This window comes from Haliotis rubra, unplaced genomic scaffold (genome assembly GCF_003918875.1).
Source record: "Haliotis rubra isolate DU_JTF1 unplaced genomic scaffold, ASM391887v1 Scf56, whole genome shotgun sequence".
NCBI lineage: Eukaryota > Metazoa > Mollusca > Gastropoda > Lepetellida > Haliotidae > Haliotis > Haliotis rubra.
This window is the reverse complement of record NW_025767257.1, coordinates 3,009,145-3,026,938: the sequence shown is the minus strand read 5'-3', so window position 1 is coordinate 3,026,938 and position 17,794 is coordinate 3,009,145. Positions and strand designations below refer to the sequence as shown.

The 17,794-nt window shown below is 40.0% G+C and overlaps 2 protein-coding genes across 2 annotated transcripts; one reads left to right on the top strand and one right to left on the bottom strand.

Annotated features, from left to right (window-relative positions):
- The first annotated feature begins 4,749 nt into the window (after window positions 1–4,749).
- On the top strand, window positions 4,750–6,966 carry LOC124253992 (GTPase IMAP family member 9-like). The gene is made up of 3 exons (XM_046687847.1): window positions 4,750–4,982; window positions 5,345–5,476; window positions 5,798–6,966. Exons 1-3 carry the CDS (start codon window positions 4,958–4,960, stop codon window positions 6,964–6,966), a joined length of 1,326 nt encoding a protein of 441 aa, XP_046543803.1. The 5' UTR covers window positions 4,750–4,957.
- A 4,662-nt stretch (window positions 6,967–11,628) lies between these two features.
- Window positions 11,629–17,444, bottom strand: LOC124253997. The gene is made up of 5 exons (XM_046687852.1): window positions 17,297–17,444; window positions 16,246–16,392; window positions 13,235–13,336; window positions 12,733–12,904; window positions 11,629–11,951 (listed from the first exon to the last, which is right to left on the bottom strand). Exons 1-5 carry the CDS (start codon window positions 17,357–17,359, stop codon window positions 11,809–11,811), a joined length of 627 nt encoding a protein of 208 aa, XP_046543808.1. The 5' UTR covers window positions 17,360–17,444; the 3' UTR covers window positions 11,629–11,808.
- Window positions 17,445–17,794: the final 350 nt, after the last annotated feature.

Below are 17,794 nucleotides of genomic sequence, written 5' to 3'. Positions count from 1 at the left end.
GTTCTGAATTCAACTGAAAGCGGGTCACATTCCAGGTGTAACCAGACGCCCTCTCTCGTCCAGATCTTCATCCACCCACAGAGTAGATGCTGCATCCAACCGTCTTTTGACAGATAGCAGATCTCTGGGGTCGACCCATCATTGATCTGTTCGCCACAACAAGCAGCTGGAGATGTTCATCCCTCCAGTACTGGAACCTCACGCATGGGATCTGGACGCTCTTGTAGTCAGCTGGGATGGGTTGGATGCGTATGCCTTTCCTCCCCCATGCCTCATGCTCAAGTAGTGGAAAAGATCCAGTCCATCAATCTCCTTCTGGTAGTGCCACTGTTGCCTGCACGCCACTGGTTTGTGGTACTAACAGAACTGACAAGCGGTCCACCTCTACCTCTGCTGGATCAGGTGGATCTTCTGTGGAGCCCACACAAGAGGAGACTGCACCCGGAGACAGAACTAACTGTAAGTCTCGGCGGATCGTAGCCTCTTCGGCTTTGGTTGCTCAGATTGCAGACTTCCTCCTTTTCCTCCAGAACAAACGAAACTTCAAAGCCACCATGATCACCACTGGTGTAGGTTCTATGCTGTCTAAAGCTGGCGCCTCTCTGACGAGTGCCCCTGAGCTTAAAGCTATCCTCAACAAGACCAGATGAACACGTTTTGGATGCCATCTTGGCAGTTATCAGTGGCTCTCACCTATTTGGCAGGTGAACCATTCGAACCACTTGAAGACGCTACTCTTCTTCATCTTATAATGAAGACGGTGTTCCTGGTGTCCTTAGCAGCGGCGGCTCGATCATCTGAGATTCAAGCCATTGATGCCACGCAGGTCATGGCGGTGTTCATTTGGGTCTTCTCGTGGATTTCATAGCCAAGAACCAACTCCCTTCGCATCCCCCTAGCTAATTCTTTTTTTGGTTCCCTTGTGCCTCTGAGGAGTCTTCAAGATGTGGAGGATCTTTTCCTGTGGCCAGTTCGTGCTTTACGTCTCTATGTAGATCGCACACAGACCCTGCAGGGGTCTCGTAGGAGACTACTCCTTCCTAGTCGGATAAGGAAATCGGGAAGAATAACATTGGCATTGGTTCCGATCCTCATGAGAAAGATGGACTTCCGCCACCATCTTGGTTTTGTCCTCATTAGGTTCGAGCAGTTGCGGCGACCATGGCCATGCATGCTTACATCTCTGTGTTGGACATCATGCGAGGCTGTTTCTGGAGCTGAAGACACCACCTTCGCCAACCACTACATTCGGCATTTGGCGCCTGAGGATCTGGATGGACTGTGCTCCCTGGGTCCCCTAGCCTTTGTTGAACACACTGGTCGGATCACGAAGTCTTGCCAGACTTGACGCTTTCCAGTATCAGAGTTTGTCATGCACTTTGTATGTAAAGTAAACAAAGTCTGTGACAGGGTATTTTGTTTACGCACTCTGATGGTTCACGCAGTCTATGACTCGCGTTGCGCTAACACCTCACAAAGCTCTGGCGCCAGTGGGCGTCTAGGGTTGCCTGCTCTGGCGTTGTAATAAATTACTCTGCTTTTTCTATTTTTCTTGATCTGCTGATAAAGAAAAACAAATTGATTAATTTGTGCAACTATTATCGAAATGAAATTACTGCATAATATGCCTGTCATTGGAGCGTTATAGTACTGTCGCATAAGTATTATACGAATATTTGTTACAACAGCATGTAATATTGAATAACAAGTGGTTCATAATTGGATGACTCCAGGTGGGGAGTAAGAACAACAAATAACACGGCTGAAATGTTATTCAATTACGTCCTGTTGTTAATGTTAATCTGATGTTTGTCACAATATACTATATATGTATACTTCTCAACACCTAGTTGTAGTCACCTTTAGCTTGACGACGATGGAAGAATCTACACAGACACGTCACACTTTGCAATAAACAAGAAGTTGTCCATAAAGTCGTGTGCTTCATTATTGACAAAATGTTGATGGTTCGACATCACCCAGAGCGTCTGTTGTCAACCCCAAGAGTACATGACTAAACCAATGCTGAAGGAAACAAGCTCAAACGGCAGTTTCGTCAGGCAACTTGATTCAATAACGGGTCAATCGATTAGATATCATGTAGGTCATCTCCACGTTCTATTCGAATCATCATAATGCTTACTTTGCACTTCCATAGGCATGCCAGAGGCGGTGGAATGGTTGGGCAGGTATCAGGGCCAGCGGACAGTCCTATGGACAGTATGCAGACAATCTCTTATTCCATTTGCAAGACGTCTTGTTTTTGGAGACGGCAAAACTTGCGTTCACTGTGCTCGCCTACAGCAGAATCAATAGTGAGATCACACACAGTGTGCCTTGTTGACTTAATGAATGTTTATAACCGTGGTAGCATTACACACTACTAATTAAAAACCTTTCAAATTCACACCTTATGCCTATCGTCCTTCAAGATTGTTGGAAATCATAACAGTTTCTGTCAAACATCCGAAATGGGTTGCCAATTCGTTCATTATCATCATGCAACTGTTCCTGGACACAAATATCCATTCAAGTTTTGGAAAGTTTAAGTTAAATACGAGTATCCCCTACTTCATAAATAGAGTTGTTTCTTGTACCATTTGAACAGTAGCAGCAAACTAGGAAACACAGGTGAAGTAATTATAGCAAAAGACATTACGAAAACAGTTTTTACCTTTGTATTTGTATGTGAGACAGGCACACAAAGGACGTAATGAGGACCTCCAGTCGTCAAGACTTCCATTGTTTTGGGATCATCTGTGAATTTGTGGGTTAGACTGCTGACTTTGTGAGCTGGAGATTTGATACCTCACTCTGAGATTGTGGGGTCGAATCCCGGATTGCAATCAGCCTAAAAATGCACTTGAATCTGTACGTTACTGAGAAAGTGTTGTCAATTAAGCGGAAAAAATAATTTTTATACTGTACCCAGAGGTAATTATTATTATAAGAACTGACAGATTTTTCATATTATCAGTGCCATTGGTCTCTTTGAGTGATGGTATCGAGGTATGGTATGACGTCCGCAAATATGGTCAGGGTGGTGACTATAGTGTTATGTTAGCATAACATGCATGAAATCAACATGGTTATTCTGATGAAAGAACCCTAACACTACGATACAATGAAATACTTGATGTCTTTCAGTGGCATTTAGAAGTTGTACATTGTTGTCCAAGATATTTTTATGGATTAAACTTCTTTTTAATTTCTGTCACGACTTTTCGAGACCATTCCAGGTCCCTTCATCATGTGAACTGGCAGTCAGGACTATGACGTCGTCACTATGACGTCATAACTGAGTTATGTATATCAATTACAACTCCTGTCACCACCCACAGATCAAACAAGCAATTATTGCTACTCTCACTAGAAGAGCCAAGTCGATCTGTCACCCAGATAATTTAAACAGTGAAATTGATTACCTCAAGAGAACCTTTACTGTCCTCAATGGCTACCCAGCCCGTCTTGTCTCCAGGACTATCACCAAAACGCTTGAATCATCAGAACCGCGCCTCAAGCCTGAACCATCCCCAATCAGGATCACAATACCCTACGTGGGACCAGTCAGCCACCAGATAGCCCGACTAATCAAGAGCAAAGCGGCTTTGATGTAACTTTCTCTAGCGGTACAACAATTAAGACACTCCTCCGGGCAAATGGAAGAGGATCTAGCAATGGAATCCCCAACCCTAGAGGATGTGTATACCAAATACTATGCAGCTGTGGCGATCAATATATTGGCGAGACTCTCAGGCCCATTAACACCCGAGTTGCTGGACTCAAGTCGTCAGTATGCAAACAAAATGATAAGTCAGCTATATCGGAGCACAAGGCAAATAACCCAAGTCATGTAATCAGGTGGAATGATATCAGGGTGCTTTCGAGAAATAACAACGACTGGCGTCGGAGAAAACTACAGGAGGCTGTGGAGATAAGGAGACATAAGCCAGCAATGAATCGTGATCAAGGTGTATACCTGCCAAGTGCGTGGGACCTCTTGATTAACTTTTGATGAAAATTAGATAAAAGAAAAACAAGTCTACTATTCTTTTTGGAAAGCCTGCTATCAAGTAACTTTTGTGTAATTAGCAGTTGTTGTGTATTGACAATTCAACTTTCAACTCTATTATTTAGCATGAATTTTCATCATTATGTAATTAACTCTTCAAACTCACTTATACAGTACTCTCCCTAGTGTACTGTGATGTCACTTGCATTGTGACGTCATAACTCAGTTATGACATCATAGTCCTAACTGCCAGTTCACCTGATGAAGGGACCTGGAATGGTCTCGAAAAGTCGTGAGAGAAATTAAAAAGAAGTTTAATCCATAAAAATATCTTGGACATCAATGAAATACTTGGTTGTTATCCATAAAAAATGTTTTGCGTCAACTGTGGTGTTTGGTTTCGAAAACAAGCGCGGAACGTTAAGCTTAAGGGGATTTCTCTTTATGTGTTTCTAATAGACCATTCCAGAACAGAAAGAGATGACTGTTGCATTTTGTTTTCTGAATCATTTCAATCCGACCTTTGATAGTGTGCAGACACAATATCTACATTCTAAAAAATGATTGATCAGACTAGTGATTAAGACTAAAATAAGGACAGAAAAATTAAATACGTCATTGGTACCGCAACGTTTAAAGTGACACACAAATCATATGATAATTATTATCCCATTATGAAAGGATGTTTTTACAATTTGAGTTCATGCTTTTGTAATTTTCTGCAAGTTTGAGCTAATGCATAGTGTATGCTCGTCATAAATACTTTGTTATCATTTTGAACATTACACCCTTATCGATATTGTAACAACAGTCACCAAAGATATTCAAATCGTGCGTTCTCTTCATGAAAATCATCCATATATTTCAGTGTGGGTATGTTCAACCTGTTTCCATAACAACGATGCCTCCCATGAAACTTGCCAAGGATGCGGAACACCCAAATTGATGAGGACGAGGTCTGTTGCAAAAGGTATGAATCCACTCTTAGCTGATTATGGTTTTAATTGTCTATTTTTGTTGCAATATTAGGGCAACGTATATAAAAAGCAAATCATGTTTGTTATAGATAAGACAGTTTTCACATTTAGATCTGAAGGTTTACCCGAATAATTTCACATTTACTTCCTTGGTTATAGCAACGTACATCTTTAAATCAAAGAGTTATGCTTTGTTACCCCGTTTGTCGTAACAGAGATACACGTTATTAGTTGTTGTTAATTAAACCATATTTTGGCACTGGGTGGCAATACATTGAATATTGGAACCAGATTATTATCGTGTTTGTCATTGATTTTATGAACATGTAAAATCTGTTTCTTTTCGTTTTTGAAGGTGCACAACGGATGTCAAAAGTTCCATGTTCTACCCCGAATGATCCGGCTTCTAAACCCCCTGTCTACAGTAAACCAAGACAGAAGGTCGCCCGTGTCAACCCTGTTCCAAAACCCTCACGACAAGGAATAGGTAAGTCTACTGGTCTAGGACCTCAAAGAGGATTCATGTGCTTAGCTGTGTCTCATATGTGTTACATAGATTCAAAGTACATTGGCTTTATGTTTATATATACGCATACTTTGGTCATTCATTTTTGTTTTCAAAAGATTTGACCAACGTTGTATGGAACAGGTACATGCAAAATCATGTCTGAAATTTCTGGATAGTGAAGTTCTGTCATGACCCGAACTAAAGGATATATCATGTTTATTAGCCATAAGTAATCAATTATATCTGGTATACGTGTGTATATATAATATAATACATTAATAAAAGCATTATGTCTTTCAGAATTGGGCGAATTGAGACTCGTACTGCTAGGTAAAACTGGAGCGGGAAAGAGTGCAACAGCAAACACAATACTAAATGAGAAGGTTTTTGACTCAAGATCATGTATGTCCTCGGTTACCGAAAAATGCCAGTTTATTCGTCGCGAGGTGTTTGGCAACACCATCCAGATTGTTGATACTCCCGGATTATTTGACACCAATACAAAGAAGGAGGTTATTGATACAGAAATTAAGAAATGTATTGCAATTTCGGCTCCAGGACCACATGCCTTCTTGTTGGTTTCATCCTTAACCAACAGGTTCACCGAAGAAGAAGGAAAGGTTTTTGACGAAATTGACGACATGTTTGGGGAACATGTGCTCAAGTACATGGTCATTGTCTTTACTGGAAGAGATCAAATTAAACCTAAAACAGTTGAGGAACACATTCAAGGCGCTCCAGACAAATTAAAGCAGCTTCTAAGTAATACTGGTGGCGGATATGTCACCTTAAACAACAGAGGCGACGCATCTGAAAAAGAAGCTGATGTAAAATGCCTTTTAGAACGCATCAAAGATACGGTCGACAAGAATGGAAGGAAGCCTTTCACATCGAAGATGTTTCAAGAGGCAGAGGAAATTATACAAGAGAGGATCCGGAGAGATAGAGCTGAGAAAAAACAAGAGATGAGAAGGGAAATTGAGGAAGAACTGCGCGAAGAGATCAAGAAGGAGAGAGAGCATTATGAGATGCTCCACGAAGCCAATGTGAAACAAATGGAAGATCTTAAACTGAAACTGAAGGAAGAGCGGGATAAGCATGTCAGAAAGCGTTCGGTAGTTAGACAGAATGAGAGGACCATGGAGGAGCTTGTACGGAAGGAAATGGAGATGAAGGCAAAGAAGGGCAAGCTTGTACAGCAGATGCAAAATGCTGAAGGTGGGGAGAGAATGCAAATTCAACACCAACTGGCAAGTGTTGCGGAGGAGGTCAAGAGCGTACTTGCTGAAAGGAAGAGAGTAGAAGATGAAGTCACAGACGACCGGTTTCAAGCAGAATGTGATTTGAGGGAACAACAAGTAAGAAAAGCTGAAAGGGAAAACATACAGAAAGAAGATGAATCAACACTTCGTAGATTCACCGATGGCATAAGGACTATGGGGAATCGTTTCCTCAGTTTATTTAAGTAGACGTACAGAGAATGAGGTTTAGTGAAGATGATTCGTTCACTAAAGTGTGCACATACCTTTTACCTTACTATCATCTGCTTGTATCATATCTAAACCTTATAAAACTGTTTTTGTTTCCATTCACTTTACTGCCGCTCTCATAATATGATGTGTTCATTTCAAGGAGTAGCAATGTAGTCTTGTTTGGAGTACTCTTGTCTTATCTTATTAGATTATATTTTAGAATGTAGTTTTAATGTCACAGCCCAAACAAAATCGAGACCTGCCTTTAAATAATCGAATATGGACATGGTAAATCGATTTTGAAGACAAGCAGTGAGACAAGCCACAACGACTTACCACCTGGTTCTCTTTGTAGTGCAAATATTTTACTACTGAACCCTACGAAGCAGACATGTAATCGCTTTTGTTCTTCTTATTAGTTACTTCCCAAATAAATCATTTTCAAAATATTTGTTTTCATCTGATGCATTGTTCAGGCATGTCAGTTGAAAATGAAAGGAAATTGGGCGAGTCTGCAAATGACAATGTCCAATTACTGATACTATCACTTTATCTTAGGTTTGCTTTAAGCATACCTGAACTGAACAGTCTGTTCACACGAGGTCAATGTGTCACTGGCGTAGAGACATGGAGGTACGTCGGGGGAAAACCAGCTTTGTGGGTGAAAGTGCGGTTATTGATACTGTGACCTACAACCAAGTGCAGTGGATTCCAATACCTTGTACTGTTTACTGATCCTATTTTCAGCCCTTAGTGGTGTGTTGCTTCATCTAAGTAGCTAAAGTTTTGTTCTTAAATATCAGGTGTTCGGCGTACCAGTAAGATTACCTATGACGTAATCCCAGATATTACACTGGCCTCGAAGATTTTGAACTTTCTTCCGATTCGGACTCTGTCTTCCGTCAATGATTATTCTGTGATTCATTTATCAAGAAATGGAGGCCAATCAAACAATTTAATAAATCATTCCCACAGCATCAACTTGATAAATCAAATGAAATTATTTCTAGGAATGGGTACTGTTCCTTGCATCACATTAACTGTTCCTTGCATGACATCAACTGTTGCGCGCATGACATCAACTGTTGTGTGAATGACATCAACTGTTGCGTGTATGACGTCAACTGTTCCTTGCATGACATCAACTGTTCCTTGCACGACATCAACTGTTCCTTGCATGACATCAACTTTTGCGTGTATGACATCAACTCTTGCGTTCATGACATCAACTGTTCTCTGTATGACATCAACTGTTCCCTGTATGACATCAACTTTTCTCTGTATGACATCAACTGTTCTCTGTATGACATCAACTCTTGCGTGTATGACATCAACTCTTGCCTGTATGACATCAACTGTTGTCTGTATGACATCAACTGTTCCCTGTATGACATCAACTGTTGCCTGTAGGACATCAACTGTTCCCTGTATGACATCAACTGTTGCCTGTATGACATCAACTGTTCCTTGTATGACATTAACTGTTGCCTATATGACATCAACTGTTCCCTGTATGACATCAACTGTTCCCTGTATGCCATCAACTGTTCCCTGTATGACATCAACTGTTGCGTGTATATTGCTGCTCGGAGGAACACCGTGCAGTCACTAAAGATAATGACCAAAGAAATGCTGATAAAGAAATTCAACCCCAGACAGTCAGGTTTCAAAACAAACTAAGTGAGACGAGGAAAGATACGGGATGTAACTTTGCATAAAAGTACGTTCCTCGGGGCAATCAATGACAAAGCATAAAAAAAACAGTATGGAATAAATTTAACACAAAATACAAGACAACAACTTTAAATCAAATGCTTTATACCATGAAGAAACAGTTGAAATGAGACAAGCAAAATAATTTTATTGAACTAGATAAACTGTTCAAAGCGGATCAGTTGTTGGTTAAAACTGTATATAAACCGTACCAGTGCAGTGTAAGCTCTCAATGTGTTGGATAATCAACAGTAAAGCTTATAATTATGGATTGTTATGTCAGTAGAATGGGGTTTTATCCTCCCTGAGCGATTACTTGTTTTGCTCACGTCTTTATTTGCTGGTCAATCCTACTTCAGATGTATTCGAAAGGACAGGTGCTGACTTCAGGACCCATTCCTGCTAAAGTACTTTCGGAAATTAAAAAAACTGTTTATATAGTTAGTATGTGAAAGTGTAAAATAGCTGTTAAACTAAGTTCGGCCTAACTACAATCACAGTGGTTGGGTGAGGTGAAGTGAAATTGGGTTTAACGTCGTGCTTGAGAATATTTCGCTCATATGACGACGTGCATGCGTGTGTATGTGTATGTGCGGCTGCTTGTACTAGCCCACACTGAAGCTGGTTTTATAGTGCTAGCCCACTGAGATACCACGCCGCAGCGAAGCATGAATACCCCGCTCAGACACATTATACTGACTCCGAGCCGACCAGTCCTTGGTGTACCCATTAATGCCGAGCGCCAGGCAGGGACCAACAAGTACCACATTTTAACGTCTTTTGGTATGACGCGGTCGGGGATCGAACCCGCGACCTTCCACTCTCCGGGCGGACGTTCGTACCACTACACCACGGGACACAGTGGTAGGGGGATAGGAAACGTGAAAAAGGACCTTACTAAGGAGACATGGGTGCAGAAACTCCAAAGCGACTTATTTGGAACAGATCATGGCTTTATGCAACCCTGGGCTTGACATAAACAAACAGGTGTGTGGGGGTGTGGGGGGGTCTCAAAAGCAAAACCACTACGCAAGCACAAATTGGATAGCTTTGATAAGGGGATCATAAGGAGAACAGTGTAAAAGTTGTATGACAGGAAGAAACCACCAACCTTCCGTACCTTCAGGGAAGAGATATGTGATATCATTAGTGTATCTGGAACAACTCTTATCACTGCTCTCCATGAAATGGGGTTTAGGTATAAAGCAAGGGGAGATGACCGTAGAGTGTTTCGTGAATCCTCAACCTCAGGTCAAACTATCTCAGAAGCATCGCCGAATATCGGGAGTTGGGTTTTCAGATAGTATACCTCGACGAGACATGGATGGACAAGAATCACTCCACGGATCACATGTGGCTACCACCAGATGGTACATACAACAAGGCCCCAACCATTCCATCTGGTAAAGGTAAAGCCATAGTCTACCGATCACACACGTTAGAACAGCAGCATGGCCACGTTGTCTTACGGACTCCAGTGAGACATTGTGAGCTGAATCCGATAGAGCTGATCAGGGCTAACTATAAGGGCTTTGTAGCCAGTCACAACACGTCCTTTCTGATGTTCGATGTCAAACATCTAGTCTATGAATATTTTGCCAGAATTACACCAGTGATCGACAGCGGGATCGCGTCGGCGTCGGTTGTGTCAGACCCGTCGTCATATCTCTGAACGTTTCCACGTCGGACTCCAGTGATTCAGAGGTTGATGACACCTAAACACTACAGGCCATGTTAGAACGTAACTAATCTGTTATATGTTGAGAGGGTGTCGCAGACCGTGGTTTGGGTCGGGCTTGGGGATAGAGATATCAGCCAAGATAAGATAATCCTTTAGGGAAATTAAACTGGGGAAGTAAACGGCATGTCATATCAATTTACAAATAATATCCAGTCCTCTTGATCTTCGGCAGGTCATGCCACCTATATATTTTGAGACATATAATACGCTGGCTGATTTAAGCTTTTCTTTGGGTATCATTCTCTTTTACATATCTCAATTTAAACTTTGTGAAAGAAGGACACGTAAGATGTTAATCAATAGATGAGACATATTCAACACACATGTAAAAGCATAAAATATCTTTACGATGACACCTCGTGACATTTCATGCCATGTGAGACAACCGGGCGACGTCATACCTGGCTGAGCAACCCAATTGCCATCTATAGTCTAATCTACTGTTTTCAGCAACCATTCGTATTTTTTCTAAGTTTTGCCCGATTTTACGAGTAAACATGATTTTTCTCGATATCAGATTACGCATCCCACTGAACGCACTTTTAGGCCGATGTGGGTTATTTCCACATATGCTGTTGCAATTGTGTACATTTTAGGAATACAGAGTAACAGCCTAAAACAATTGGATTTTTTTTCAATTTCCGACAGTAATGTAGAGGAATATTTCGGGGCGATTCTTTTAGCCCTTTGCTTTTTCTGTTTTTACTAAACCCTTTCAGCCTCTTGATTAACACATAGGAAGGTTATCATCCAGGACCTTTTCAGCATAGATCCCCAACAGTATTGATACCCTCTACGGAACTGTTCTGAGCGAGAACAGTTTGATAGCTCATTTAAATGCATCCCTCCCTTTTAGCTGTCAGAAGAAGAATTGGAAATGTTTAAGTCAGTTGGATGAGGTTTTATGCCGCTCTTTAAGAACGATATTCCTACCATATCACGACTGGTATACCAGAAAGTCCCATCACACATAGAAAAACAGCTGCAGATAATGCAGTTTCTTAGCATAACAATTTTAGCATATTTTCTGAACGTATGCACAAGCATTTCAATGAAGTGCTTATTCCACACTTCTCACAAGATGATAACAATCAAGGTCTTCAATCTTCAATGTACTGACGATTTGGTTCACGTGAATCATAGCGCCGTGATATAGCCATAAACACTTTAACTCTCTTCCGGAACGTTGAGAAACAAACATGACATAACAAAAATATGGTTTTATTGACAAAAATATATTCATCTTGAAATGCCGATTTATGTGATACTTGGATGGCATCACAAACAGGTACTTGACTTGGCCTTACTTCCTGCAACAACTGAATCAGCAAACAGTAGTTGGCACCATTGGGTCTTGTCTCTTTGTTGTGAAGCATGCAGTTGGTCTAACAGACTATTGGAAAGTTGGTGTTACAAGGATCATACACGTAGCCGCTTGTAACGCGTTGTGCTATCTGTAGTACGCACTTGACTTTTGGCCTCCAATTAAAGAATAATCCTCTCTTTCTTCGCATGCTAGGGTTGACGTCTGAAAAAAGCAATATCATTAAACTGAATCGTGACAGAAAGGAGTTAGCTTTATAGCAGTGTTTCGTATGTGTTGAAATATGCCGTTTTTACCACGGAGTAACCCCCTGCTTTAGTAGTGAGGGGTGTACACATCTGAACAAAAACCTCTCAGTTCATGACAAAGTAAAGCAGCAGTCTTCATCAGAACAGGCCGGTTTCGGGATTCCGCGTAGGACGGGGGGTAGCCTAATGGTTAAATCGTCCACATTTACGCCGAAAACCCGGGCTGGATTCCCCAAATGGGTGCAATGCATAAAGCCCCATTTCTGGTATCCCCCCCAACGTGATATAGCTGGAATACTGCTAAAGGTGGCGTAATACTAGACTCACTTACTCGTGATTCTGTGATATCACCCTTGAAGTGCCGAACACATAAACACAGTAGTGAAATGGGTTTGGGCCACACCACAACGTAGCATTTGTGTAACCCGATCCATTTCAGATACACCTATAGGTCCTGCGACCTTACGTCACCTAATCCGAAATGGATCACTTTCGTACATGAAATTACGTATACAAGTCTGCTGCTTTCGGTTCCTCGGGATTCTTTTGTACAGTGAACCTTTTTTCCACATAGGGATTTTCGGGACATGGATTTTAATGTGTTGTTCCATCATTCGAGAGTTGAGACAAGGTGGCTAATAAATACGTTCGCTACGAAATGTTATTTATCCGTGATGCTTATATGCACACAATATAAACGAACGAGGCTATGGGCTAAGATGACCAGTTGTACATACGTGTTGGATCAACTAATCCGGAGTAGCTGCTGTCAACCAGGAACACTGCATGATCTGCACAGAAGTCAGCTATTTGCTGTCCAAAGAGGAGTTCCACGGTCCACGTCTTCAGGGGAAATAGTTTATCTGCTCTCACCCATTCCTCTTTAACGCCGTCCAGCACACCATTAGCCTATTGAACAAACTGAGAGTGAATCTGTGTTTTTTCTTATCATATCGGTCATATAAAACAGTGGTCGATATGCTGAGCACCGCTCCTTACTGTATGGATACCCTGCAGTATGCATTAACCACAGTTGTTGGTACCACGTAGTACCCTGACCGAGTAGTACAAGGTAGAGTACATTTATCAGGCCCTACACTGTCAGGGGCACGTATATTTACTCTTTGATGCCACCTATCGTTAACCTTCAAGTACAACTTAAGCATTTAACGTCGTTCTATCATTCTTGACAATATAAGCAAGACAACTTGATTAAATAGAAAGCATTTCCAAACTTACACGTTTAGCCTCTTCTACACGATTCTTCATGCCTGCCATTGTGGCGTTGAATCGTTGAATGTAACACTGTTGATCGGCTGCATTCTTTATGGCAACAAAATTCTGCAAAAAAGAAACGGCAAACCCCTTTTCACTTTCGTACGAAATCTCGGCTAAAAGCAGAGTCGATTGTATAATTTTGACTATATCATGAGTATGTGTTTGTTTGACGTTCAGCAGTACCACAGCTGTACGACGCGGTCTACAGACAATCGAGTCTGGACCAGACAAACCAGTGATTGTCTCTATGATATATGATGACTGAGTATGTGTTAATGAATCAGTATCAAATAGTGATATACCAGGTGTTTGCGAAAATGTGATCGTATCATGCCACAAGTGGCACTCGTCATAAACATATGGAAAGACTTCAACATATGGTACACATGGCAAAAGGAATTGCCTGGGACGTCGTTTTTGTCACGGATGTTTGCAAGACGGGTTTCAATATAAATTAAAAATGATTCGAGGGACAAGATGGGTACCAATTTCAGACAAAAATCAAAGTATATTATAATATCATTGCTAATGGCGATAAGGGCAAACGAACTAAAGAATTCTCTCGACATGTTGGGCTAAAAATCAAGAAACTGATTGTGACAGACTTCGTTCGATAAGCCATTTGTACATGTGACATGCAGGTAGTGTTAAACAGCTAATATAGGAAGTGAAGACATTTTGTGAAATGTATTGTGATGTGTTGTGTGATGTTGTAACTGCCATCATACATTAACGTTGTTTTGAACAATGGTCATACGAAACGACAGAGTAAATACATGCGACAAAACACTTTTCATGTCCTTACAAAATCTAATAAAAGTAAAGTCGAGTGTACAATTTCGACAATATTAAGACCGTGTGTTTATAAACCACCATGAAATAGTGACGATACCTGGGTTGAAAGCAGCGATGTTGTGACGATACCAAGCAATGTTTTTAAGAAATTAACGTGACACACACTTAACCAAGTGTATACACAATTGTACCTGTGTATACACATTTGTGTAGAACTGCCAGACTTTATATACAGTGATTGTAGTAATCTACATCTTCATCCTTCGTTTGAAACACTTCGCTATCAATATAACCTGATCAGACAAACGTTATGTACAGTGATAGTAGTAATCTACATCTTCATCCTTCGTTGGAAACACTTCGCTATCAATATAACCTGATCAGACAAACGTTATGTACAGTGATAGTAGTAATCTACATCTTCATCCTTCGTTTGAAACACTTCGCTATCAATATAACCTGATCAGACAAACGTTATATACAGTGATAGTAGTAATCTACATCTTCATCCTTCGTTGGAAACACTTCGCTATCAATATAACCTGATCAGACAAACGTTATGTACAGTGATAGTAGTAATCTACATCTTCATCCTTCGTTTGAAACACTTCGCTATCAATATAACCTGATCAGACAAACGTTATGTACAGTGATAGTAGTAATCTACATCTTCATCCTTCGTTGGAAACACTTCGCTATCAATATAACCTGATCAGACAAACGTTATGTACAGTGATAGTAGTAATCTACATCTTCATCCTTCGTTGGAAACACTTCGCTATCAATATAACCTGATCAGACAAACGTTATGTACAGTGATAGTAGTAATCTACATCTTCATCCTTCGTTGGAAACACTTCGCTATCAATATAACCTGATCAGACAAACGTTATATACAGTGATAGTAGTAATCTACATCTTCATCCTTCGTTGGAAACACTTCGCTATCAATATAACCTGATCAGACAAACGTTATATACAGTGATAGTAGTAATCTACATCTTCATCCTTCGTTGGAAACACTTCGCTATCAATAAAACCTGATCAGACAAACGTTATATACAGTGATAGTAGTAATCTACATCTTCATCCTTCGTTGGAAACACTTCGCTATCAATAAAACCTGATCAGACAAACGTTATATACAGTGATAGTAGTAATCTACATCTTCATCCTTCGTTGGAAACACTTCGCTATCAATATAACCTGATCAGACAAACGTTATATACAGTGATAGTAGTAATCTACATCTTCATCCTTCGTTGGAAACACTTCGCTATCAATATAACCTGATCAGACAAACGTTATATACAGTGATAGTAGTAATCTACATCTTCATCCTTCGTTGGAAACACTTCGCTATCAATATAACCTGATCAGACAAACGTTATATACAGTGATAGTAGTAATCTACATCTTCATCCTTCGTTGGAAACACTTCGCTATCAATATAACCTGATCAGACAAACGTTATGTACAGTGATAGTAGTAATCTACATCTTCATCCTTCGTTGGAAACACTTCGCTATCAATATAACCTGATCAGACAAACGTTATGTACAGTGATAGTAGTAATCTACATCTTCATCCTTCGTTGGAAACACTTCGCTATCAATAAAACCTGATCAGACAAACGTTATGTACAGTGATAGTAGTAATCTACATCTTCATCCTTCGTTGGAAACACTTCGCTATCAATATAACCTGATCAGACAAACGTTATGTACAGTGATAGTAGTAATCTACATCTTCATCCTTCGTTTGAAACACTTCGCTATCAATATAACCTGATAAGACAAACGTTATATACAGTGATAGTAGTAATGTATATCTTCATCCTTCGTTGGAAACACTTCGCTATCAATATAACCTGATCAGACAAACGTTATATACAGTGATAGTAGTAATGTATATCTTCATCCTTCGTTCGAAACACTTCGCTATCAATATAACCTGATCAGACAAACATTACCCATGTCTTATATAGATACGTCCGTCATTGTTTACGGGAGATTCTGTTTTAGCCGGTCGTAGTACTGTCAGGTGATCGTAACTCCCATACATTAACATAGAGCTATAAGAATCGTAGCGCAAAGGTTGTACTTTACAACGGAACACAGGTCTGTATATAATTATGTTAAGATTTGGGTTAATCCAGTTTGGAAAATGTTTCTCACCGTTGAAAAGACGTGAAGGTTGCTTGTTGCCCTGAAGTTGTCTGGAGCATTCGCTGGTTTATATGCCTTCACATCCATTATGTCCTTGCCGAATGTGATGTCGAAGGGGATAATCTGGTTACCAAACTTTCCAACAACATGGTATCCCTATAAAGACATTACATGTGATTATCTTGTTAACACTATAAAGACATTACATGTGATTATCTTGTTAACACTATAAAGACGTTACATGTGATTATCTTGTTAACACTATAAAGACATTACATGTGATTATCTTGTTAACACTATAAAGACATTACATGTGATTATCTTGTTAACACTATAAAGACGTTACATGTGATTATCTTGTTAACACTATAAAGACATTACATGTGATTATCTTGTTAACACTATAAAGACGTTACATGTGATTATCTTGTTAACACTATAAAGACATTACATGTGATTGTCTTGTTAACACTATAAAGACATTACATGTGATTATCGTGTTAACACTATACAGACATTACATGTGATTATCTTGTTAACACTATAAAGACATTACATGTGATTATCGTGTTAACACTATACAGACATTACATGTGATTATCTGTTAACACTATAAAGACATTACATGTGATTATCTTGTTAACACTATGAAGACATGACATAGGATGATTTTTTTTAGTTTTTTTTTGTTTACATTTGTTGGTAAATATAATACGAACCACACACTTTATAAATTGCTGAATAGACTAGTATCGACGTTAAGCGTGAGATCAGGAAACAACAAAGCACTAGCGTGTCTTTTCATAGCATGCAAATATCATACAAGAGCTGAGAAAACGAAATGTTAAGGATACATATGTAACTATTATAAAGAGGGTGCGATTTACGGCTTACACATATTCCGTGTGCGAAATACTCATTATGCCAGAGCGCACGTTAAATTTCCACATAATCATCATCATCATCATCATCATCATCATCACGATCTGCACATAGTAATACAAGTGTATAATTTAAGTGTAATAAATCAGAAGGTAAAGAAACAGTATTGACGAATTACCTGGTCTGCGGCACTGCATCCCACAAGCAAGACGCAAACAGCGATAGCGATTAAGTCTGGCATAATGCTGTGCCTGATAGTACAATCTTCAAAATAAAACACCACGAGATGGTCTGTTTTGACCGAGGGGGTAAACCTTTATATACTAATAGTGTAGGTCCTAAATGACAACATTATGCTAATGCAGGCTTATCATTCGCGTGTTTGAAGGACGCATTTATCAAAAACCTTCATCTATTGGACGAACGAGGGTTACAGGATATACATTGTGTGTGTAAACATCCGTGTAAAGGCCATGGGGGCATGTGGCCGGTGACGTCAAACAGCCGTTTGTTACACTTAAGAAATATTCTATTTGCGCACCAAACAGCTTTTCTGCCTGGTGAAATGTCAAAGTTGCCCACGGCGTAGAAATATATGTCATCATGAAGACATGTAGACAAGACATTAACACTAGTAAAGTGGCCGGCGTATGAATAATTATGCATTTTACGTACG

Bases quoted from the DNA above. Each gene is read 5' to 3' on its own strand.
- LOC124253997 (XM_046687852.1), bottom strand. From the start codon at position 17,359: ATGCCAGACTTAATCGCTATCGCTGTTTGCGTCTTGCTTGTGGGATGC. The intron at 16,393-17,296 runs GTAATTCGTCAA...ATGTCTTTATAG, and splicing joins GATGCAGTGCCGCAGACCAG to GGATACCATGTTGTTGGAAA. The intron at 13,337-16,245 runs GTGAGAAACATT...TCTTTTTTGCAG, and splicing joins ACCTTCACGTCTTTTCAACG to AATTTTGTTGCCATAAAGAA.
- LOC124253992 (XM_046687847.1), top strand. From the start codon at position 4,958: ATGAGGACGAGGTCTGTTGCAAAAG. The intron at 4,983-5,344 runs GTATGAATCCAC...TCGTTTTTGAAG, and splicing joins GACGAGGTCTGTTGCAAAAG to GTGCACAACGGATGTCAAAA. The intron at 5,477-5,797 runs GTAAGTCTACTG...TATGTCTTTCAG, and splicing joins ACCCTCACGACAAGGAATAG to AATTGGGCGAATTGAGACTC.